The 26,708-nt window shown below is 37.6% G+C and overlaps 1 protein-coding gene across 6 annotated transcripts in view; it reads left to right on the forward strand.

Moving 5' to 3' along the window:
- The window catches only part of trrap (transformation/transcription domain-associated protein), a 106,988-nt gene that overhangs the window by 68,279 nt on the left and 12,001 nt on the right, over positions 1 to 26,708 (forward strand). For all 6 annotated transcript variants that reach the window (XM_067430630.1, XM_067430632.1, XM_067430634.1 and 3 more), the window contains 9 exons: positions 2,331 to 2,522; positions 6,334 to 6,529; positions 6,606 to 6,871; positions 9,327 to 9,427; positions 12,909 to 13,110; positions 18,900 to 19,061; positions 23,114 to 23,204; positions 23,317 to 23,516; positions 24,355 to 24,616. In XM_067430630.1, coding sequence (XP_067286731.1) covers positions 2,331 to 2,522; positions 6,334 to 6,529; positions 6,606 to 6,871; positions 9,327 to 9,427; positions 12,909 to 13,110; positions 18,900 to 19,061; positions 23,114 to 23,204; positions 23,317 to 23,516; positions 24,355 to 24,616 — 1,672 coding nt within the window. The remainder of the gene's footprint in view (positions 1 to 2,330; positions 2,523 to 6,333; positions 6,530 to 6,605; positions 6,872 to 9,326; positions 9,428 to 12,908; positions 13,111 to 18,899; positions 19,062 to 23,113; positions 23,205 to 23,316; positions 23,517 to 24,354; positions 24,617 to 26,708) is intronic.

Here is a 26,708-nt window from a genome sequence, read left to right on the forward strand (position 1 = left end):
CTCAAGAAACATTTCGTCTTATTTTCAGTGGCAAAAAAGAAACAAACCTATTAGGGCTGCAGCTTATGATTATTTTGATGATTGATTGATTAGTTGGCCAATTATTTTTCGTTTGACAAAACGCACTATTCCACATCCTGCCCAATGCTGTCCTTTAAACAAATGTCCACTTAGTGCTCTGAACACAAACAGTGAATATATCTACCATTTCATAAATTAACTATGGCTTTACATCGAATAAAACAAACAAAAATAATAATAATAAATAAATAACAGGTTTATTGTAATTATTCAATGGTAACCACAAATTAATCATGGTTTTGCTTCAAATCCATAGTTTAACTATATGGTATTTGTGTGGTTTACAAATAGTAATCAATATGGCAAAAACATGGTTCTAATAAAAACATAGTTTAACTATCTAATAGAACCATGGTTAATTTTCGTTAGGATATGTTTGTTCTGTACATTATGTGCAAAAAAAGTTAATAAGCAAAAGGAGTTTAAATCTCTACATTAAAATGATATAAAAGAAAAACAAAAACAGATTAGAGGAATGTTCTGCAGGAACACACACACACACTCTCTATGGACACAGAGCCTGTTACTGTAATTTATTTATTCTGTAGAAACGTCTTGCATTTGTATTCACTTACACACTGTTATCTCTTTACAGTCACTACTCTCATAAAATACTTGAATTTAGCATCCAGTTGCAGATATTTCAGCTAAATTAATGTTTTTTTGCACTGAATATTAATGGTTTCCCTCTTGACTATGTTCTGTCTGTTTGACACACACGCCTGCCACGCCTGTGCTCGTTCAGTGAAGTTTAAAGTTTAACACACTGTCAGGACGTGCTTTTAATGCAAAATAGAAATACTCACATGAATTAGTAGCATTAAAGATCTGTAAAATTAACGCTTTGCGCGGAGGACGCAGATTCACGCAAACATCAAAGCGCATGATAGGATGTTTAACGCTAATGCATTCGAAGCTTAAACAAATCTCATGTTTGGGCACTTGAATTATATACCTTTCCTGCATCAGCTCCCCACTATTTCTAGATGCACATTTTGTCCATAAAAATGCGTTATTCAGTGCTTAATTTGGAATGACTGGTGGAAGCTTAACGTAACATACGGTCCTGTAAGAGTTTTCCCTAAAAAATAATAATTTATATATATATATATATATATATATATATATATATATATATATATATATATATATATATATATATATATATATATATATATATATATATATCATATAAAATATATTTTGGCTAGATACTCTGGATTTTTAAATAAAATTTGCATACACACTTCCAGTCCAATAAGATAACTTTAAACCATAGTTATGACTTCACTGTGACACTTAAATTATTATTGGAGCTTCACCATATTGCCAAACGTAAAAAGCACACCACTTTTTTATGCAGAAAGTCACACTCTTAACTATGCTTGCTGAATTGTTTATGACTTCAGAATTGTAGCCTTGCAGTCGGTAGGTAATTTATGGGCTTCACTTCTAAAACAAAGTAGAAAAAGTGTGCGATAGAGGCTGGACACATTATAAATACTCTTGGCTCTTGTTCAAGGAGACTTGGAACGAATCCATTCAGGTTTCTGTCCTAAGGTGACACCTAATTAAATTGTCCAGCCCAGCATCCCTCCCACTCCTCCTCCTCTTCCCTCTCCGTTCGCTTTGCATCTAATATTTACGGATACGTGCTTGAATAATTGCTCAAACATCTGCTGGGAAGTGATTTGTTTTCTCCGTTCCAGGGCAGGCTGCTTGGCAGCATCAGTTGCTCTCAGGAAGTTTAAATGTCCCCTCTTTCAATTAAAGCCGGGTGGATAAGGCCAGCCCTGACGCAGGGTTATTTATCAAATGTTGGCCATGATAAGCGCACACTGACCCAAAGAGTGTAAATCCCTCCAAATGTCATACTGCAAAATTCAAGCAACCTGTACTGACTTTTTATTCTTCCTGCGACCACCTATTTAGCTCGAATTGCAGTGTGCAGCACCCACTGTGGAATATGGTGACCAGATGACCATGAACAAAAACTAGGACACACATGCTGCTCAAATAACAGGGATTCGAGTTCAAAATCATTATTTGTAGCAATCAAACTAAAGCTAAGATTCGTTTTTTAACCACATCTGGATGTGGGGCAAATCTTGTACACAAGATTATTGTTTTCAATGAAACAAATAAATGGAGCCTAGCTGAGCATAATCATAAAAAAAAAAAAAAAAAAAATGTATGACCCCTTTTGAAAATGTGTATGCTGATATAGCCATGTTTCCTGTTTGCATCAGGTGGAGCTGAGCTGTCCAAAGGAGATGGCCTGGAAGGTGAACATGCATCGGGGCTACCTCGCCATCTGTCACCCAGAGGAGCAGCAGCTCAACTTCATCGAGCGGCTGGTGGAGATGGCCAGCAGCCTGGCCATCAGAGAATGGAGGAGACTGCCACACATTGTTTCTCACGTTCACACACCCCTGCTGCAGGTGAGGACCGTCAGTGTGTGAGCTGACAAACACCCTTTAACCAGACTTTCTCCAGCTATAATTTAATGTCCCTGATGGTTTTTTTCTTTTCTTTTTTCGAGCAGGGTAACTCAATCACCACTAGCGATCTTATCTAAATTGATTGTCAATTTTAAATAATGATATCTCAAAAGCAGAACATCTGGTCCGATATCTCCGCTGACAAGCTTTAGACTCGGGCAATCTCATTTCACATGCGAGCGTGTGACTTTATACAAACCCTTGTAGCAGAGAGAGTGCTTAAAGCAGACATTTTTCTTATAATTGCCTTTTTCGTTCTGCATTTTTGCACAATATCACTTTTTCCTTTGTCAGACCTGGTCCCTTCTTACTCCCTCCCTCCTTTCCTCTTTACGGCACTTTGGCCTTTTCTAAAATGGCTGAGATAGTGTTGACTGCACCATTGTGGTGCTCAATAGGCAGCTTGTATTAATATTCAGCAGAAAGAACAACCTCATGACTGCCACACGCATAATCAGGCAGAGCACACAATGGGACGGAGCCGAGGTGATGTGTGCCTGTAGATTAGGGTAATGTGTGAGAGCTGTCCACGCACCACGTCCTCTGGGGACTGTTAGAGACTAGAAGCACTCTTCTTGAGCTTGGCTGTGGTGTGATGGCAAATATGACAGCCAAATTGAGGAAATGAGGCGTTGTTGTTGGAGATTGTGAGTACACCACACAGGGTGTTATGGCTAATGGCTGATAGTTCTGTGATCCGCATGATTGAAGAGTTTGATATAGTAGATGTAATCAGAACATCTTGAATGCAAGGGATTGTTGTTGCTTGCTACTATTATTAAATCTAAACTGTATACCGTAATGTATCAGTATTTTATTATGATTAACATTATTGTAAAAATATTTAAAGTAACTTATAATAACTATTCCTATTATTATTATTATTATTATTATTATTATTATTATTATTAAATTATTGGTTCTTTAGTTTCAATTTTTTCTCTGTGTTAAAATAAAGAATCAAAGAGAACATGCTATGACACAATTATTTACTAATTAATTGTATTTGCATTTCCTGAAGGAAATATCTGTCCTTGTAATGCAGAAAAAAAGTGATAAAATGTAAATATAATATAATTATAGAGACTGTGTGCCAAAAGAAAATGTTGTATTATATTGAGCAATGTTATATTTACCTTTTTTTTATTATGTTCTTTGTTTCAATGCAAAAAAATAGAACTCAAAACATTGTGTGAAGAGAGACTATATTAAAGAACGAGACAAGATTTTTGCACAGTATTTTCACAAAATCCTCAAGGACAAATTTCATGACTGGAAAAATGGTCTGCAGGTGCATTTTGAAATAAACGAATCATCTTGTAATGAATGACATTTCAGTTCTACTTTCTGAGTATGAATTATCATGCATTGAAAGACAATATACACGCACTGTAAGAGGTTTTGCCACAAACCCAACTGACTGGCTTCTGTCCTGTGTTATTTCACACGAGTCTCTTCAGACCTTACTGTACATGAATTCTGTATTCTGATTGCGGCTGTGTGTGACCTCTTTATTGAACTCCTGCGCACATATTAACCATAGAAATAAAAACAGCACAAATAACAACACAAAAAAATATGTTTTATAGTTTTTTTTAATTGCAATTGCAAACATAATCAACAATAATACTCTCTCAATATTCAAAGTGCAAACAGAGACAAGCGCTAAGTGATGGTTACAACTACACAGCCCAGCCTAAGATAGATTTGATATCAGGAGGCAGGCTATTGTATATCGCCTAATTTGCAGGCATCAGGGAGCTCACGTTTACTTCCACTTTCTATTTACGATTTGCATGTACTCGGTGTATAGGGAATGGCGGTGTTAAGGATGCATTATACAATATACAACATTCATCAGGCGCTTGGGCTCTATTGCGCAACGAATCCTCTGTCATGGTCTTTCTTGTCAGTCATCTCGCCTTACACTCAACACATGATCAGAGAACTGCGATTCCTGATGCACAGTGTGCGAATCTCGTGCTGGATGCGCAGAGCGTACGTTTGCAATTGAAGCGACCATTATCCAACTGAATGAAATTCAAAAGTGGAGGACGTCATGGCAATATCACGAGACGGCTTTTCTTTCTCCACATTTTAATATCGCAAGATTTCGTGGTACGTGAAAAATCACAAATCACAATTGGTTATGCAAATGTGACGTCAGTACTGATGGTTACGTTTCTGGTAATTAAGAGATTTTATTCTTTAATTTATGCACAAAACAAAGAGAAGAAAGTCTATATATTTGAGTGATTTAGACCGAAGTTTAATACTTCTTATTAGTGTATGTAAAGAACCAGCTGTTATTAACATACGTTAATGGCCACTGTTTAGTGGCTGTTTTAGTCAAGCCTTCAGAAATTCAGTCTTTGCCCCAGAGCCATTGACTTCAGTGATAATTGAATTTACTGATAATTGAATCTGTTTACGCCTGCACCCCTTAATGCAACCGTTCAGAAGAACCAAGTCCAATAAGAGCGATTGGAATGGACGGGAGAGGCAGACAAGAGCCGTGAGACAGAGGGAGTGAGAACGCCACCAAGTTTAAAATGGCTCGTAATTACTTTTCCCCATCAGATAGTGTTTGATTAAATACCTGCAAGAAAATTAAATTTACATGATGAATGGGCACTCAGAATGAAGGTTATAATGTGCCATCAGCTGATATTAACAGATAATTGTGAAAAATATTGTATTGCTTAATTTATTTTGTTTTGGGGGGATTTGATTTGGCAAGTGCATGGACTGATTTGAGGCATTTATCTTGTAAAGCAGGCATTACTATTGAACGGATTGTTTTTGGATGCGTGTATGTGTTCGCGGGCATAATTCATTATCACAGCTCAAGCTACTCATCGTGTGTGTAGTAAACCATCATGTTGTAAATCACATTATAAGTGCCAGACTCCCTCCCTCATGTCTTTCTTTTCCAATTCACAGAGGAGATTAAAGATCCTTGTGGCATTTTGGTTAACAGTGCAGGGTGTGTTTTTACTGTTTGATGTGTTAAGGTCATGCATCGGTAGTTTGTGAGGAATGAGTAGCCTTTTTTGGGTCACCATGGTCTTTGTCCTCTTCTGTTGTGGTCTAAGTGTCGTCCGAGAGCGTGATTAGGCAATAGGGGAATATAGACGCTTCACTTGTGTGCTTCCCTCTCTCTGCCCGTTCTCTGAGTAAATGGCTTTTAAGATACTTTGATCCATCCATTCGTTCAGCCACCTTGAGACTTTGACCACGTTTCTCTATTTCTTTTTCTTTCTCAATGGGAATCATAAGCCTGTAATACATTCACAGTAATGGATTTTGAAATGCGGTGCGTGTGTGCGCGTGAGCGAGTGCGTGTGATTGTGTCCTCACACGGATAGTAATACCAGTAATTTTAGAGCTTGTGGGGAAATGTTTTGGTCCCCATGAGGAAAACGGCATATAAATCATACAAAATTAAGTGTTTTGAAAATGTAAAAATGCAGAATGTTTTCTGTGAAGGTTTGAATTAGGTCTAGATTTAGGGTTGAGGGACAGACTATACAGTTTGTACAATATTAAAATAATTGTCTATGGAATGTTCTCATAAGACATGGTAACCTGTGAGTGTGATGTATAGATGTTTGGGTGACTGTAGCCCTCAGAATTAAACTGAGAAGAAGCTTTGAAGAGAGCATGATATTGTTGCATCTTCCTGTTAGATGTTTATTATTAACTACATTGAGATTCTCATTTGTTTATTCTTGGATTTGTTGTCCTTCAGGCGGCTCAGCAGATTATTGAGCTACAGGAAGCTGCTCAAATTAATGCAGGCCTCCAGCCTGCCAACCTGGGTCGCAACACCAGCCTCCATGACATGAAGACCGTGGTGAAGACTTGGAGAAACAGGCTGCCAATTGTCTCAGATGACCTGTCCCATTGGAGCAGCATCTTTATGTGGCGGCAGCACCACTATCAAGGTATGCAAGGATATGGCGATGAATTCCTGTGACATTCTGATGTATAATTTTATATTAAATATATTTTCTTCTGTAGCAATTGTGACCGCTTATGAAACGAACACGCAACATGACCCAAACACTAACAATGCCATGCTTGGAGTGCACGCCTCAGCATCAGCTATTATTCAGTATGGAAAAATAGCCCGGAAACAAGGTCTGGTCAACGTGGCTTTGGACATTCTGAGCCGCATCCACACCATCCCCACCGTGCCTATTGTAGACTGCTTCCAGAAGATCCGTCAGCAGGTTAAATGCTACCTGCAATTGGCTGGAGTCATGGGCAAGAATGAATGTATGCAGGTGAGTGAACTTTAAGCATCACATTTTTTTTACATCAAATAGTAGTTGAGTTATTAATAATAATAATAATAGATTTTATTTATAATGCACTTTTCATTCCGAAGAATCTCAAAGTGCAACAAGGGTGGGGGGGGGGGGGGGGATAACAAAAAAAAATGAATAACAAGTAAAAATATAGAATACTACAAACAATCAACCAACACACAAAACAGAACAGAAACAGAGCTGATGGTGAACAGAAACAGAGCTGATGGTGAACAGAAACAGAGCTGATGGTGAACAGAAACAGAGCTGATGGTGAACAGAAAACAGCTGATGGTGGAAGTCTTCTGTTAGCTCCGCAGCACACCCTGGTCCACTCCATGTTTTAAATTTCTCCCAGCGGCAGTGTCCTGATGACATCGTCGAGGCATGACAGCTGAAGACCAGATGATGGGTCGATTCAAACGATGGGGATCGCCGCAACACCATGCAGGAGGCAGAACATTTTACCGGGCACTTTTGTGGACACACCGGGTCGGCGCAGAAGTCCAAGCCGCTCCACGGCCGCAATGCAGGACAGAACAGCGGCGCAGCCGAGAAGCGGAACAGCCCAACATCATGCCGGACGCCGATGACGATGGCCCAGATGGTGCAAACTTCAGCCACCATGCAGCTTAAGCCCAAAGGAGACCACCAGTGAGCAATCACGGCGAGAAACATCAAATGTCCTCCAAACCAGAACCAACCGCAGCAATTCAAACATAAACATTAGAGAAGCGGTGGAAAACGGCGAAACGTCGAACAACGACCTCTCAGTGGCTGCCAGCAATCAGCAACAGCCCCAATTGTAGCTCTGACTGTTAGACTAGTCACAAACATAAGGAAATAAAATAAAATCTAAATCTAATAGTACATGAGTTACTTGAATAATTAGTCAACTAATACCAATTATAATTACCATATTATATACCATAATAATATTTCAAGAGTTGATTTGCCCCAACCGTTTTTTTTTTTTTTTTTTTTTTTTTTACGGTTTAACTTTGGGTAACAGGCAGTGCTTGCCATTATCACTTTTTACCAGGCCGTCCAATCACAGTGGATGAGGGGCGGGACAAAAACTACACCGACCAATCATCTCTCTTGTACACCGACTGAAAAACAATAATGGAGTTAATACTGCTTTTTTATATTCGGTAATATTCTTCAAAATGAGATGCTAGTAATGCATTACTGCCATGTATATTCTGTATCATCGCAACCACAGTATCCCACCTGGAAAACGCTGCCCTTGCAAAGGACTTTCAAGCTCCACCAGCTGGCCATTTTCAGAAGTGCACCATGTTTTTTTTTTTAGCTGGCTAAAAAATACTTTCGTGTACACGTGATAATTGAATATTTACAATTATATATATATATATACAATATATACAATATATACAATTAGTCTCTTCAGCATTTATGCAAAATACTGGAGCCAAACCTGAGAAAGTATTCCAGAAGATTCCACAGCTTTCCTGGTCACGTCATTTGCAGTTTTAACACATGATTGGGGATTATGCTAATTATGAATGTGTGTCCTATTTACAAATCATTTTAATTCATTAATATACACTCTTTAACTACTGAATCCGTGGTATACGAAGCGTTTGTGAATCTGGAGGAGAGTTTTCGTAAAGGTCCATTTTACGTGCAAATTACTCATATTTACGAGAGCACATGTTTTTTAAAAAAAGTGATGTGCACAGATAAATTGTTTATAATAAATATTGCTTCATTCCATAAAAAATAAGAATTGTCCATTTTGATTCTGACTTACAGAATATTCTTTAACACGAGTCGGTACACAAAAGCCAAAGATGTCCATGTGAATGTCATTTTGGTTTTAGCTGTTTGAAGGAGATGCATTTAAATACAATGAATTTCACTTCTCCACTTCTTACTTTGTCGACTCACCTTCTGATTTTGCTGTTAGCCGGACTCTCTTAATCCAAATAACGCTGCTCTCATTACGGTGAGAATCACTGCGGTGCTGTCACAGTAAGGAATGCATTCCAAACAGTGTAAGAAATGGGCTGCTTGCTGCAGCATTCGCTTAAGCCTGATTAATGGAGCTGCCTCAACTGAGCTCAAGTCATTAAAGTACCATTGGATTTAATAAGTCTCTCTCTCTCTCAGCTATCACTTGGACCTGTTCTGTTCTCTTTATCATTTCTCTGGCACACTTTAAGCCACCGGCTCTCACCTGGGAGTCTTAGATTGAGCTACAGAGATGTCTACAGCAGATATACTCTGTTGTCAGTGGTGTTGACTTCAGATGTATAGGAATTCTACGTCAGAAAACTACACATTGGCTCAGTCCAACAAATGAAACCCACTGTTTTAGAATCATTCTGCGTGAGAGAATAAAAAATGTGTCCCTGTGAAATTCTTTGAGGAATTGTAAATGCAATCATTGTTACTGTATTGTCAGGGTCTGGAGGTGATTGAGTCCACTAACCTGAAGTACTTCACCAAGGAGATGACCGCCGAGTTCTACGCTCTCAAGGGCATGTTTTTAGCCCAGATCAATAAGTAAGAGTTGATTCCTGGCTTTGTTCATCTTCCCTCCTTTTCTGCCTGTCACTTTGAGCCTTCTCCTTATCACCCTCATTCACTCTTTCTTTGTCTTTAATTGACACCACTCTCGTTATCTTTTGTTTTGTGCACAAGTCTGATTTGCTCTGACAATATAGAATCCGAATTGGCGAGATCATTAAGAGCTCACTTTAAATGAACAATTCTGACAAAGAATCATTACGGAGAGGAAAGATAAACATCTGTGCGTCTGCATGCGTTTGTGCCACTAATCATCACTTCTAAAACTTTATTCCAATAATGAGGTCAGAACAGTCGTTAACAGTCAATATGAGAATATGATGAGTAATTAACCTTATATAGCATGTCTGCGGCAGAGGATAATGACACTGAACTTATGATGAGTGATTATCTCCTGTCATATTTCTGTTGACTGGCGTTTTCACGAGTCAGTCTGATGAGAGTCTGTCATGTAATTGGTTTGCATCTCAGAATATTGTAGATTAATTTGTAGTGCAATCAAGCCAGGTGTTTTAACTGCCTACAAGATATTTAAACAAACAGGTGGGTCAATGACCTATGCGGATCAAGATAATGAACAGGAAAAATCTTTAAAAACATCTCCTTTAAAATGTATTTGCTGCTAAGTTCTAAGAAATCTAATCTTTTCATATTGGTTTCATAAAAAAGTATATTTAAGTTTATTTGTATACATGGTGTTGTCAAAAATCTCTCTCTCTCTTTATATATATATATATATATATATATATATATATATATATATATATATATATATATATATATATATATATATATATATATATATATATATATATATATATAACATTTTGGTACTGAAGTATCTGAAATGGTTCCAATACTCCTTTTCTGCAGTATCGATACACCCGATACCAGCTGCGCGTTCTCGCACTCTTCTCTCCGCAGAGAATTGACGCACACCCGCCTCCTCTCACTCACTCGTCTCATTCGCTCCAGTCGCTCCAAGTAGTGTTTGTATTGAGCATCATTTTTCTCATTCCCACAGGTTTTACGCTCGCACAAAAGCGTGCGCACCACTGATCTTTAAGTGGTGATCTCCTAAAGCTGCCTCTCAAATAGCTCAAGTACCAAATTGACTTAAGTACATACAAAAATGTCAAAATGCCCTCCAAAAAAACAGTCAGTTTTGGAACACAGTTGAGAAACAGAATGCATGTTGTGTAACATTGTATTGGATCCGTGCTTAAAAGGATAGTTCGCCCAAAAAATTAAATTATGTGATTTAGTCACGCTCTCAAGTTGTTCTCCCCCTTCATAAATAATTTTTTTCCCCCTGCTGAATACAAAGGAAGATATTTGGTAGAATGTTTGTAAGCAAAAGCAGCCTTTGTCGATATTGTCAATTTTTTTATATTCATTTTATTTGATATATTCTTTTGCCCCTGTTAAAACCGACAAAAACTGTTTAGATAGAATTAAATTAAATACAAAATATTTAAGTTTAGTTAACCAGTTGGGATGACCAAAATTTTATTTTATAATACGAGGATTATATTATAATTACATTATAATATAACATATAATATTTTTTTATTTAATTGTATCTGTTTTTAAAAATAAACAAAACATGCACATTAGAAACAATATGACAAAAACAGTGTTTTATGTTTTAGCTATAGGTCTATTTAACAGTAGAAAATATTATTGCGACATTATCGCTAATATTCAATACATCGCCCAGCCCTAATCGCTGCCAGGATCTGCTTTAATCTGCATTAAATTTTACAGTGAAAACTATATTTTACATACAATACTTTCAGGTGTTAAAGTAATTGAATTTATTTATCATTTGCAATTTGTTTATTTGTTCTTATTTTAAGATTTGCCTCTTTTTTGTAAATTTAGTTCAATTATTTAAAAAAAAAGCCTGTTCTGTGTGTAAGCTATTTTTATTTATTTATCTGGAATTATACAAAATTTGAGAACACATTATCTGTATGGTGGCATATGGCAGTTCTCCCCTTGGTATCAAAATGGCATTAAATATCAATATTTTTCAAGGTATTGTATTGAAGTTGGAAATTCCAACACTATATATTCCATATATCTTTTTAAATAGATATTTATAGGTATATAGATACTTTTTTGATGATTTATGATAATGGGTTTACAAATATATAATTTAAAAAAATAACAATGCTTTTTGTATTCAGTTTTCATTAATTATATAATTAAATTACAGTTATAACTGGATATAATTATAATAATTTTTATAAAGATTGTGTAATATAGTTATATTAATACAATTATATTACAATTTGTAGGTAGGTTTTAGATGGCAAAAGTGAATAAATTCAGAATTTATTTATTTTTTGAATCATAGATGAGGTGAATTCAAACGATTGTCAATATGAATTGCATTGTATTAATTATTTAATATATACAGATTAAAACAGAGCACTGTCATTATCTAATAAACAGATATCGATGATCACCTGCTTTTTGCAATATGATGGCTTTATATAAGCCTACTCTTTTCCTCCTCATGGGTGAATTGATGGTGAGCCCAGAGCCTGGCACTGGATTGAAATAGCTTATTAAATACACATGCTGAATAATTAACGCAATAGCAATTTGTGAAATCTCTGTGATCAGCAGAAGTTTCCCCCAGCCTCAGCAGGGCCTAATGTAATCATTACGTTTTCACTCTCTATGAATATTAACGTAGGGATTTGATAAAGCAGCAGAGCTGTCGGAGGAAGATGTTTGACACTTGACTGGGCGTGGGGACTTGTGCTCTCCAGGCCTGGCTCTCAGCAAAGGCCATGAGCAGAAACATATTATACATGTCCACGACTGACGAGACGCTTCAGTGGATTTGGCCTCCCCAGACTCCCATTGCAATCAAGTGCAATTCTGTTGCTTGCCACATACTCATTAAAAGTTCCCATTATATGTGATTGGTTTAGTGGGTCTGTCATAGGGTAACATTTAGAGATGGTGATGGTAAGGACAGAGGCTTCAAGCTCAGATTATGAGTCCCATCCAGTTCTTTCAGTCCCTTATAAAGCCCTTTACGAGACTTTCTCAACTTCTATTCTTAAACTGCTTCTATAAAAAGGCCCTGGAAAACATGCTCTTTGGGGACAAATTCTCAAAGCTCTAAAATGGCTGATGAAACAAAAAATAATGGATCCAGCCAGCTAATTTCAGTTAGGTACTGGCTAGTTTTTTTTTTTTTTTTTTTTTTTAAGTGTTTCTCATCAAGTGTTTTCCATCAGAAATTTCTTAAACTGGACATATAATCATGACACATTTTAAATGCTTCCTGTTTACCAGTGCACCATTTACATATATTTTTCTGGCTTAATCCTCCAAATTGCTCATGTTCTTTACATTCTTGAGATATCAAGATTGCAATGATCAGATCTGACATGTTCCCCACTCATTCAATTTATCATCTTATCTCTTCTACCAGGTCAGAGGAAGCAAATAAGGCATTTTCTGCTGCAGTGCAGATGCACGATGTTCTGGTGAAAGCCTGGGCTATGTGGGGAGACTACTTGGAGAACATTTTTGTGAAAGACCGCCAGCCCCACCTCGGTGTCTCCGCTATTACCTGTTACCTACATGCCTGCCGCCATCAGAACGAGAGCAAGTCAAGAAAATACCTAGCCAAGGTAAGATCTCCTCTCTTGCTGACCTCATTGAGTTGTTCAGGTTTCTTCCACCAATGAGGGCCATGTCAGTATAAAATCAGGCATCCAAATCGTTTGTTAAATAGTTAACCCCTAATCCCATGTCCCCCCTTTTTTACAGTTTATAGTTCAAGGCTCAAAAGTACTCAGACTGTTATTATTATGGAGATATATAATCTCAAATATAAAAATATAAAGAATATATTTTTAAATGTATAAAATATGATGTGGCTGTTCTTTAGAACATTAGAAACACAAGGAAGCTGAAGCCACAAGTGTGGTAAACAACATTAATCTAGGGCGTTCTGCGCTGCAGGTTAAGGAGTTAAATGGCAATCTATCAGTGTTCTCTATCATTATCTTGTGGTTAAGATCCACATATTGAGAGAAGCGGAGAAGTATCCAATTGCACCAAATCTGGCTTTAGTTTTAGTCGTCTGCTTTCCTTTTTAGCCTGCTTGCTAGGCATGCACCGATAGGATTTTTGAGGGCTGATACTGATTTTAAAGGTGCCCTAGAATGAGTTGAAACTATGTTAAATTGTTCTCTGATATCTACATAGAGGGTATGTGGCTTATTTAAGGGCAAATTGTCCAGATACAGTTTTACAGGTCTATTTACAACCCTATAAATTGTCCCTAGGATGTAATGCTCTGTTTTTGCCTTATTTGGAAGGGTCATGAATATTAATGTTGAGCTCTGCTCTGATTGGCTTATTTCAAAAGCACACAGAATTTCATTTGTTCAACGAAGCGGCTCGTGAGTCCTGACCGTTCTGACAGAGCACAGACCGACTGAATGACACTTCCGGCAGAACATCTCAAATGGAGATGGCTAAAATGTAGCCTACTTGCTTATTGGTGTTTACAGATCATCCGCACCACGCGTGAGAGAGAGAGCTTGCGTGCATATGGTTGCCAGATTGTACATGTTTAGGTAAAACACCGGATAATATACGTGTTCTTTACACAGAAAAGCTCTGATTAGGGGATTAAATTACTGAAATCTGGCAACCGCAAGCACGAACGCTCTTCCTTCCCTCAGACAAAACCAAAACCAATGATGACTCATCTTTTTTCGTCAACGATATTGCATGTTTATAGAAAGTTTAGTCACAATGCAGGCCATGCAGTGACTGTGATGTGCTCTGAAATACAAGAATGCAAAAAGATATATAAATATATATATATATTTACAAAATGAATAGCCTTGTCAAATTACTATTGTTTTAACATATAGGGTAAAAAAGGTGACCTTTGCTAGAAGGATCGAGTGAACGATCTGTAAGCAACGTATCTACCGTTGTATTTTGTAATGCAAAATAATATTAACCTTTGTCATTAGACACACTATTTAGTTTTGTATGGTACTTGGTGTTTCCTATTGTTACTGTACTAGCATCTCGGTTATCTAGGCAATGCTGTCTCTCTAAGAAACTTTCAATTTAATCAGAAATTGTTTAAACAGTCAATAAGTGAATAAAATCGCTACTTACTGCTTGCAGGAATACAGTTGTAATTGCCACTTTCTTCAGTTTAAGACGTTGAGCGAAGCTTGCTTGAAATGGGTCGAACAAACGAACAATCTTGAATTAAATTGTTGTGGTATCCGATTATAAACATCAGCCATGACTGTTGACATTTTTATCCGTGGGAAGGGTAGAAAAGTCCTCACGTCTCCTGCACAGCCTGGAACATGACGTGTGTCCATGAGAGCTGCCGTTTTTGCTATCCTCGAGTGTCGCTTGTTTACTTGCAGTCCTGATGATTCGGCTCCGTCAGTTCCACCTGACAATGCACATGGTTGGACAGATGCAGATGTTGGGGGCGTGCATATAAATGATCCCCAACGATTGCGTCACGGTTTCGTTATGTTGAGAAGCACTTATTTTTCCGTGGTGTTTTTCATGCACGATATTTACATAAGAAGTAGGAGGCAATGGTGTTTGAGACTCACAGTATGTGATGTCCATGTACTGAACTCTTATTATTTCACTATGGCAAGGTTGATTCAATTATTCATTCATTCTAGGGCGAACAATTTTTCTTTAACAAACAATTATTGGCTGATACCAATATTTGTCACTTGTACACTTATTTGAAATTTTGTCGTTAAAATAGTGTTTTGATCATGTTTTAAATAAGCAAAGTAAAAAAAAAGCAGACATCAACTTATAGCCTACTAGCTAGTTTATTGCTGCATTATCAATTATTTCTAATGAACATAGACTGGATCCATTTAACGTTCAGCAGGCCAACATAAATACAACAGAACAAAATAGATATGAAATAAACAGTGCTTTTTAAGTACTTTTTAAGTGGGTTTAATGTTAAATAAAACTGCACAAACTTCACTGTATGAATTAAATGCATATATTATTATTACATTGAGACGTATAGCTAAATTCTCCTTTAGGCTATAACATTAATCCTGTCACATTACTTTGTTAAACTGTACTTTTATTTTGACTGGTTGCCTTGAAGACCTTCGAGTTCCTGTGTGTGTTTATGGCATGACAATAGATTTTGTCAAATGAAACTCATGAAGTGACTGGCGATGCATTCATGTCCTTATACTGAGGCGGCAGCAGCTGAAAAACACATTTTCACTGTGTGTGTGTGTGTGTGTGTGTGTGTGTGTGTGTGTGTGTGTGTGTGTGTGTGTGTGTGTGGTAAATGAGACTGTGTCTGCGCCATTCACACAGACAGAAACATGCAGGATTTATATTTAAAGTCTTTTTGCGGCTTAATATTCACCAACACTAGTATATATATCGCTATTTGATTTAAGTGTACTGAACTACGTTTTATTTATTCATCAAAACTTTGACATTCTGTGGCATTCTACTATGCAGTAAATTCCGTTTTTATGACTGGATTCCATCTGCGTTGTCCAAATCGTGGAAATTAATCCTTATGAAGTTTCAAAAGTTAATTTTGTCAAAAAAAAAATTGTCTTTTGTTGTTTGATTAACATTAAAACGCAGACAGTAGCACAGCAGGAATATTACATTATAATCTTGGATTAGGCAGCAGACATTTCACAGCTCCGACAGAACGCAGTTCATTAATAAACCAATGGTTATTTATATCTCCCTTTTCCCATGCTATTGCCAAACTAATCAAGGTCTTCAGAGATACTAGAAAATTACAGGTATCAGAGTTTGATCAGAGTTAAAGCTAAACTCAGCAGGATTTGGATTTTAGGATATAATTTGAGGAACACTGGTCTAGTTTTATTTGTCCGTTTTCACAGTAAGGGTAAAGTTATTTTCAGTTAATAAAGACATTTAGTTTCAGGTTTCATTAATGATGACACTGGTAGCCAAACCCTTTACAAAAAGGTGATGGCTGCATAAAGCAACCAATTAAACTCCAAGAACTACTGATCAATAGCCTATCGTACTGCATAATCTAGATATCAGCATGCGCTTAGTGATTTACTTGTCAAAAACTGGCAAAAATGGTTGGCAGAGATGCACAGAGCATGTCATAATAGGGTAGCCTCTTTTTTGACAGGCCTGCAATTAGTTTTACCATTAACACATTTACCATAAAACACAGGCAAACTCTATTCTCATTTGTGGTCCAGTAAACCCATCCTGCTCTGATGGCTTTGTTAAATGGGGGCATATCTGTCACCGAGTGCCATTTCTGAATTAATGCAGCTGCAGCGGGGGGGATGCACTGCATTCAGACTGATGAACCTCCAATGATGGATGCAATTATATTATTAGACTAGATGATGGGTTTTGTATGGATGCTATATACGTGGCAGCCTGCTCTCTGTCGAGTATTGCATGCTAGATCAAACCGCTCCATTTGGCTTTTTTCCTTTTTTTCACCGTGGGTTTGAATGCAAGGAGCACTTTAGATTGTGTCTGGAGTGCTGCTGGCCACTAAAGCTTTAGAGACGGTGGCGTAGTTTACACGTGATTAATGAGAGTAGCTGCTCGCTGATTATCAGTAATTACCCGTAAGCCGTGTGGCCCGGGCTGTCCAGTGCTTAATGTCTCCATCAGGCCTCAGCAGAAATGGTTTATCTGTTACCATCCCTCCAGCCACCGTACCAGAGCCCCACCAACAATAGCAAGAGAAGGCAGCAGCAGCTGACTGGTGGGAGTGAAGGGGCCGAGATGATTTTACAAGCCATTAAGCCCTTGAGTAGCTATTTCAAGGAGCTGATGGTCTCATCTTCAATCGCTGACATAGTTTTAGTTTAAAATGAAAACGTTACCCGTTCAGTCCGACAGGTTAATGAACATTTCATCTACTATTTATGAATGTTTGTGCCAGAGATAGGAAAAAAAATATCACTTGGAGACATGACTTTTGGAGACTTGTGACAGAAAGTGTGCCCTTTTTTAAAATAAAATATTTATTCTTTGGCAATTTAACTTGTGTATAATAATACAATTTAAAATATTTATGCACTTAATTTTCATGGCATTAAATATAAAATAAATTTAATTTTAAGTAAAATCTGAAATCTCAATGTAAAGTCCTGGCAGTTTCTAAGAAAATCTCTTTTATACAGTACAGGCCAAAAGTTTGGACACATTACTGTTTGTAATGTTTTTGAAAGAAGTTTCTTCTGCTCATCAAGCCTGCATTTATTTGATCAAAAATACAGAAAAAATTTCAATATTGTGATATATTACAATTAAAAATAATTGGTTTTCAATTTATTATACTTTAAATGATCATTTATTTCTGTGAATCAAAGCTGAATTTTCAGTATCATTCCTCCAGTCTTCAGTGTCACATGATCTTTCAGAAATCATTTTAATATGATAAATCATTTTCAAAGTTGGAAACCGTTCTGCGGCTTAATAGTTTTTCATAACCTGTGATACTTTTTTTATAATACTTTGATGAAGAAAAAGTAAAAAAAAGAAGCATATGTTTTTTTAAAAAAAGGAATCTTTTGTAACAACACTATTATATACACTTTTTTTCTTTTTCTTTTTAATAAATCAATCATTTTATTCAGCAAGGATGTGTTAAATTGATAAAAATGGATAGTAAAGGAGATTTGTATTATTTGAAAATGTTTTTATTTTGAATAAATGCAGTTCTTTTGAGCCTTTTATTCATCAAATATATTAGGCAGCAGAACTGTTTCCAACACTCAATAAATCAGAATATTAGAGAATATTAGAAAATTTCTGAAGGATCATGTGACAGACTGGATGTCATATGTGACACTGAAGAGTAACACTCCTGAAAATTCAGCTTTGCATCACAGAAATAAATTATAATTTAAAGTATAATAATTTCAAAACCAAATATTTTAAGTTGTAATATATCACAATATAAAAAATAAAAAAAAACTGTATTTTTGATCAAATAAATGCAGGCTTGATGAGCAGAAGAAACTTCTTTCAAAAACATTACAAATAGTAATGTGTCCAAACTTTTGGCCTGTACTGTGTGTGTGTGTGTGTATATATATATATATATATATATATATATATATATATATATATATATATATATATATATATATATATATATATATATATATATATATATATATATATATATATATATATATATATATATATATATATATATATATATATATATATATATATAATATTGTGTCTAAAGTATATAGATTACATGTACAAGAAATACATATTAAGATACAAGAAATACAAGTACAATAAATATATATTAAAGCATAGATTTTCAGAGAAATTAATTGTCCTGCAGCAGTTTAAAAAATCACAACTGTTACCAAAAGAGACTGTCTCTCTTCTTTTTCAGGTGCTGTGGCTGTTGAGTTTTGACGATAAAAACACCTTGGCCGATGCTGTAGACAAATACTGCATTGGAGTGCCGCCCATCCAATGGCTGGCCTGGATCCCTCAGCTCCTCACGTGTCTGGTGGGCTCAGAGGGGAAACCACTCCTCAACCTCATAAGCCAGGTTGGATTCCTAACTACATGACCTTTTCTTAGCTGCGCATTCATGCTTGATATATCCATCTAATCAAGATGAATTTCTTCTAGTGTCTTTAATAAGAGGCTGTCTTCAGTCAGTCCCCTCTTTGTCAAATTCATAGTTTTACCAGTTCCTTTTTAAATATTTATGCAAAGCAATATTATTGAGTTAATATCAAACACTCTCCCAATGTGGGAACAGAACCACCAATTAAACAAGAGACTAATTTGCCCTCCTTGGAGTATTATTTCCAAGCCATTTAAAAAGCTCCTGAACTTCAAAGAGGAAACAGCTGCTCCAAGGGCCCAAAGAGAGAGGGAGAAAAAGGAGACGGAGGAGAGAGATCTGTGTATTTAACCCACGTTAAAAAAAAAAAAAAAAAACGGCTAAATCCCCCTCTCATTCAGTGACACGTTCCAAACGGGTTTTGCATGCAGCTCGACCACCTCTTTTCTCACGTACACATGCCAGACCAGCGTCTTCTAATCTCTCCATTTCAGCACTGACGCACCCGTGCAGTGGAAATGCTTCGCTTTGAGATTAAGTACACTTGAGCACCTGATAAGCACCCAATGAAATGGATATGTTTGCACACCATAATCTCAATTAATGGACTTGTCAAGGTTGGTTTAGGGATGACAAGTCTCCTTGTTGAAGGATCTTCGGGGTCTGATCTAAGGCGGCGATGACGAGTGAAAGATAGATGTTTTGTAAAACTCTTGATTTTCAAGTGAAATCTCCAGCGGATGAAGCACCTTTATCTCATGCTCTGAATTATTTAGCTGTGCTCCAGTTGGCGGGATGTTTTAAAAAACGTTTGGTGAAATATTGATGAAGGTGAGCTGCGGGGTGCCGTGAGATGAAACTGAGGCGAGGAAAACTCAACACCTTTATGCACACGGACACCCATCACATGCCAGCACTCACACACCCTAAAATATGATGAGAATTCTCTCCAATTTTAGGGGTGATCTCTTCCCCTTTTGCTTCGTTCATTTTTAATGCGATACTTAACAAGCTCTTAACAGAAGGTCTTGGCCATGGCTGCTTTTCATGTAAAAGCCCATCTGGACTCCGAGGTGTCTCTTTACACCTAAAGGCCAGCCTGCTTTCCGCCGTCTGCTTGACAAAGATCTTGTTTCCACTCTAATGGGCTGCTTGAGCTGGGTGCTGTGAGACCTGAGAGGGGCTGCGGGTGGTTTGAGGAGCAGCGCTGTCTGCCGCCTTCATATTTGTCTTCATCCCCTCTCATACTGATGTGGACAACATTCACAGCCCTCACAGATATTGCAGTGCCAGGAGAGAAAGAAGAGAGGAACAAGTTGATAAGCATGTTTTTGGGACTATTACATAACAATAAAAGGATCCAAAGATTGGGTTATGAGTCAGACTCCTCTGTTAGTTGGATTTAAAGTATAGAGACTGGGGGCAGGCTTTTTTTCCTTCTTCAGAGTATGTGAAATACACCTCACAACTTGGTACTTTGATTAAAGCTTAAATATGGGGCGTGCGATTTCTGTGGAACCAAATTTTATTGCCAAAATAAGGGCCCCTTCTAAACAGGTTCCCCAAACACACTGCCTATCTACAATTGTTTGTTCAAAAACATATCATTGGTTAAGAAAATGTTGCTATGTCATGCCACTTAAAAAAATGACTTTACAAAATGTACTGGCCACAAAACTTATTTAGCAAAAACTAGACAGTTATGACACCAACGTTTTAGATGCCAGTCAAATTTCACAGTTCTTTATTCCAATTTCAATACCACAGCTAAAACTGTTAACTAGGCTAATATTAATGTAAAACATTTTTAAAGGCAAGCCAATCAAATTAGGGCTGGGACAATGCAAAAAGTACGTCGACGCAAAATATGCGCGTCGATTCGTCAGACTCAAAATAAAGATGGCGGCGCCGGAGAGTAGTAGCAACCATAGATATACATAATAAAGTATATTATGTAATTAAGTATATTATTTAATATGTATATCTATGGTAGCAACATGAGTGGCTCCTCAGACTTTCAGAAGTGCAAGGCTTGCGGGTTGGCGCGCGGCGTGCACGGAGCAAGCGCTCTTAACACAGGAATGCGCGCCTGTGTTAAGAGCGCTTGCTCCGTGCGCGCACGCGTTTAGTTGTCACGGCTACATAAACAAATTTCTGCACACAGGAAGACAGATGTTTTGGTAATATTTTATGTATTTTAATCACAAAAATAGACGTTTGCATCAAGTGAAAGGATCGGGCACATTGGCTACCTACATAATAAGCTGTTTTAAATGTAAATTTAAAAGTTCAATGTCTAATCTCGCTGATGTGACCGGGGGTATCCATCCTCTAAGTGAGCAGTCTCATCCCAGGACTATTCCGGTTTTAAACGGAATATTGGCGCCCGTAATGCACTCTACATGTAACTGTTTTCACTGTCATGCCGCGGATGCGCGTGGCGTTTCTGTTGCTTGTCAGCCACGGGGCGGCAAACTCCAACCTGTTAACATGGGAGCCGAAACAAATACGGACACGCCACGCAGCCGAGATTGAATGCATTGCTCTTGTGTAGTCTTACTTTGGAATTTTAAGAGCAATAAAGATATATTGCAATGTTAAGGAATTAGCTTTTTTTCTTTCAGATAATTAAATCAACATGTATAAATTGCTATTAGGCAATTATTGGGGAGATAATCGATAACTGAATCGAATCGTAACCAAATCAGACAGGAATAATTAATCGCTAGATTAATCGATGCACCAAAAATATAATCGCTAGATTAATCGTTTAAAAAATAATCGTTTATCCCAGCCCTACAAGCAATATTACAAATAAATACAATAGAACAAAGATGTGAAAATGAAAAGCAGTGTTTTTTAGGTAGGTTTATTAGGTAGGTCTAACAGTAGTTTTTTATAAAATGAATAGAGTAATCGAACGTAAAATAACACTCCATTGTAATCACTGTATAAATGCAACCTAGATTCATCCTTACTAAAGTTGCAAAAGTTGTTCAGTTAAAGGCATTTTTTGTCTTGTTTGATCAACATTAAAAACACAGCAGGAATATTAGGCTGCTGTCACTTTTAGATCGTTCACATGCTTGCTTTCTCAACTGTTTACGTTCACTTCCGATATACCCGACTGTTTACTAGGACACTCGCCAAGACGGGCATTATGACAATTTTGTTTGAATTTGCCAGTTGCAAGAAGATGTGTGAGAGCTCAATTTGCTATTCGCACTCTGAGACGGATGTTTGCGCACAGAAATCTCCCACACAGCGCACAAGTAATGAATCAAGTTCCCTTTTGCGTCATCTTCTGTTTGAATATTTAAATTGGCAAGGCTTAAACTTTTGTGCCGATGCAGCACTAGCCCGTCTACTGTCCCGAGTGTCGCTCGCATTTGTTCATTTTCACAATATTGCATCGTTAAAATTCAGAAAAATGTTTTCGGGCAACTGCCGATTGACAACGTTTTACTTTCACGTTTCACTTTAAAGCAGGATGAACTCTAATTGGCTATCAATAGTTTTGTTGTTCATTAGCTGGAAAAAAAATTGTTTCTCTGTGCCATTATAGTTGTGGTGTGGACTTAACTTTTGTTTCATATTTAGAATGATTTTTAGAACTATGTCTTTATCATTTTAGTCATTGTCCTTGCTGTGAACAGATATTTCTTGTGATCAGCCCTACGCTAATGTTAACTAAATAAGACTTGTGTTCTTAGAGCCGTTTTGATAAATACATGCGCTTTTGGGCTAAAGCATTAAACATCCTGAACCTTCTCTTTGTGATGCTGTTCAAGGACACAAAAAAAGGAGAAAGTGTACACTTGGCTTGACAAGCTTTTAGCGAGTGTCATATTGAGCCATGGTTTTAATCTGCCCTTGATGTTTGTCCATCTCATTGCTTTCTCCCTACGGTTTCATTTTCAAAAGCCTGCACTATCAGAGAGAAGTTTCAAAACATGTCAGCACAACGTTTCTCGCTCTGACCCAAGCCCACAGGGACGATCTGAAATGTAATCTGCAACTGTTTCTCTTAGGTGGGACGTGTCTACCCTCAAGCAGTGTACTTTCCGATCCGAACCCTGTACCTGACGCTGAAAATCGAGCAGAGGGAGCGCTACAAGAGCGGTATGACTGGAGTTTTCTTTTTTTCCCAGAACATTCACATTGAACAATATAATGTCCTAGAAAAGTCAACTTTTTTTCCTTCATGTGCTGTGTCTCTCTCACTTTTCCTCAGACTCTGGCCAGCAGCAGCCCAGTTCGGCGGCTGCCCAGGCCCATTCTGCATCTGACCCGGGTCCCATCCGTGCCACCGCTCCCATGTGGCGCTGCAGTCGAATCATGCACATGCAGCGTGAGCTCCATCCCACCCTGCTTTCCTCTCTGGAGGGCATCGTGGACCAGATGGTCTGGTTCAGGGAGAACTGGCATGAGGAGGTGAGTGGTTTATGTGTTAAAGAGAGAGTTTTTGTATTCCAAAGGTGAGTGGCTACCTCTTAAAGCACATCAGCCCTGAGCGCAAGTTAAACATGACATGAATGCGTTTTCTGTCCGGTTTGCTTACGTCCTTTAGTCTCATGCCGCATGCTCTCGTACACGTAGCTGTTTTCAGAGGGCCGGCTGGCCAGATGAAAGCTGACAGAGGGGAACGATTGGGGCTCAGTGAGGCTGAAAAGTGGTTTTGCAGTGCAGGTGGACATTGGCGCTCCAGTGCTAATCGGGCTTTGGCGAGGGGCTCGCCATGATTGATGGGTGAGGGGAGTGTAGACTGAACGTGGGGAGATTGGATTGCTGTGACAGGGCTGATGCGGTGATGCGTCCAGACTGGACAGGGACGCGAGAGACCCACTCCTGTGGGACACTCAGCGACGAACGGCTGAAGAAGAGGACAGAAAAAGGGCGAGGAAAGAAAGTTTAGCAAGGAGAACTGGAGGATGAAAGAAATTGGCATTGAGAGAGCTCAGTGAAGTAAAACATGGGTTTAATTTTACAGACATTGATGAAGTGTAGTCCCAGACTAAATTAGTCTGTTAATGGTGATCTTCTTCACTTGAAGTCTAAGCTTAATCTCTGCAGCAGAGACCGGTAGAGGCAAGCTTTTACTGATCTCTCTGGTGAACATCTTCGCCTTTGAAGGATTTTTAGTATTATCAAAATGGCAAATTGGATTGAATATGTGGGAATGGTGTTATCCTTCATGGTAAATTGCTAAAACCTGGTTGACCATTCATCCTTGTCTCTTGGTTTCTCATCTTTCCCTCGTTTTCTTCCTCAGGTTTTACGGCAGCTCCAGCAGGGCTTGGCGAAATGCTACTCTGTGGCATTCGAAAAGAGTGGAGCGGTGTCCGATGCTAAAATCACTCCTCATACACTCAACTTTGTGAAAAAGCTGGTCAGCACGTTTGGCGTGGGCCTGGAAAATGTCTCTAATGTGTCCACCATGTTCTCCAGTGCCGCCTCAGAGTCCTTAGCCCGCCGAGCTCAAGCCACTGCTCAAGACCCTGTGTTCCAGAAGATGAAGGGCCAGTTCACCACAGGTCAGAAAACAGTTCAATTCTTGTGCATGTTATTCTACATGGCAAAATGTCTTTCAGCAAAGTGCCATTTTCCACCTCTAAGTTATGAAATGCAATTTTCTCCACATCTGAAACTAACATGACAGTTGTGTGTGTGTGTGTGTGTGTATATATATATATATATATTTTTTTTTTTTCATTCTTTCATATAGTTTGTCAATATCAGTGTTGTTTTCATTTTATGTATACTGTATATTTTGAATTAGTTTTTAATATAAAATATATTTTTACTTCAGGTTTAGTAAAAATAAATAATAGCAAGTAACTTATTTCAATTCGTTAGGCGCCACTGCAATTTTGCTTAAGCTTATCTTATCTTATATGTATATGTATAATATATCATTTATTTCAGCTTTATTTAAATTACAGAAAAATATTTTTATTAGTTTTATTTTGACAGTTTACACTAGACAGCATAACTTTTTGTGATTTTAGATCTTTATAAAATTAAAGCTGCTGTCCGTAAAAAAAATGCGTGTTCAAGATTTACAAAAATTATCAAATGAGAATGTACAACATGAATCTATTTTTTACCCGTGTTTTTTTCTTACCCTGAATCATTATGGTACACCTATAGTAATATTATTATTATAATATGCTTATATTGGGACTATTTCAAACCAGACTGGTAGGAACCACTGTGGAGGAGCACAGTCCCTGCCTTACTCGTCACAGACATAAACAGAGAGAAGTAGCTCCTGCTTCAATGTTTTACCGCAAGACACATAAAGTTCCATTTATTAACCTCTAGAGCACAAAAAGTTACGGACTGCTGCTTTAAAGATCATTGACCAAATAATTCCCATGATTTTTTTTTATTGGATAGTTTTTGGAAACCCTTCTCATAGCTAGATTTTCATGATCCAATCAAATCTTGATCTCCAAATCAACCCCTACATTAATTTTGTTTTACTTTAAAATAGCATATTACAGAAGTTTAATGCATTCCGAAGGTCGTTTCTTCAAATTTAGTTTAATTTCATTGTCTGCAAAGCACAGACAAAATTCTAGTCTACTGACTCTTTGAGAATGATCTGTCACACGTGGACTTCTCACAGAAGTCTCAGCAGAAGTCTAAACTGCAGGCAAGCGCACTTAAAGGATCACGTCCCCTGTGCACAATTACACATGCTTTCGCTCTTGTCTCTGTTCTGCATAACCACTTCTGCTCAGAGTTAACCACAGGCCTCTCCACCAGACCGACTCTGACAATAATTGGCTCTGTGAACCATGTGATTAGATTTAATGGGAAGATGACTATGGGCAGAACTGTGTGTGTATCAAGGTGCTGTTGACTGTAAAGAAATTACACAGCTTTAAGTCAACATGCTTTCCAAAAAAACACTACACATGTCAATTATGTGTAGATTGGTTTGGAGGAAGAAAGAACACAAAGTTTTGTAATATGCAAAATGTTTTTTATTGTTTTTTATTTTTGTTTTTTATTTTCTAATAAATGGGATTAAATGTGTAAGAAACATGACTGTTTTAAGGGAAGTAACCTGACAAATGTCTTGAAACCCATCATCTGAAAAATGTTCTGAGGTGTGGTGACCGTAGTAGAAGCTGAATAATTGCCTCTGGGCTGTTGAATTATTGAACAATAATGCTTACTTTTCTTTGTGTCATGGCCGCATTCCCACCTCATGCATTATATTTCTAAATGCCTAACAACTAAATGCTGTATTTTTTTTCTCTGTGACTTTACTTTTAAATCCCAAATGTCCTTCACCCCCTGGAGATGTTTTTTTTTTTTTTTTTATCGTTGAGTACGGAAGAAGTAGGCACGGCTCATTCCTGAGGCGAGTTTTGTAAACATTGCCCCGACAATAACCTTCCAGTGCCCCTGATGTAGACCTGGCTCTCAGGAAGCGGCGCATGTGTGATCCATGGCGTATGTTAAAACAAACTCCCCCTCAGCTGTCCTCTGCTCAGGAGAGCAGAATATGTTTATACTTTCCTTCCCCTGTCCACCTACAGTCTTTCCACCTCAGTAAACCTTGAATCCTGGAGCTACTGTTCTTGTTTGCTTCATATGAAGTTCTATCCGGAG

This window comes from Pseudorasbora parva, chromosome 21 (assembly GCF_024679245.1).
Source record: "Pseudorasbora parva isolate DD20220531a chromosome 21, ASM2467924v1, whole genome shotgun sequence".
Classification (NCBI taxonomy): domain Eukaryota; kingdom Metazoa; phylum Chordata; class Actinopteri; order Cypriniformes; family Gobionidae; genus Pseudorasbora; species Pseudorasbora parva.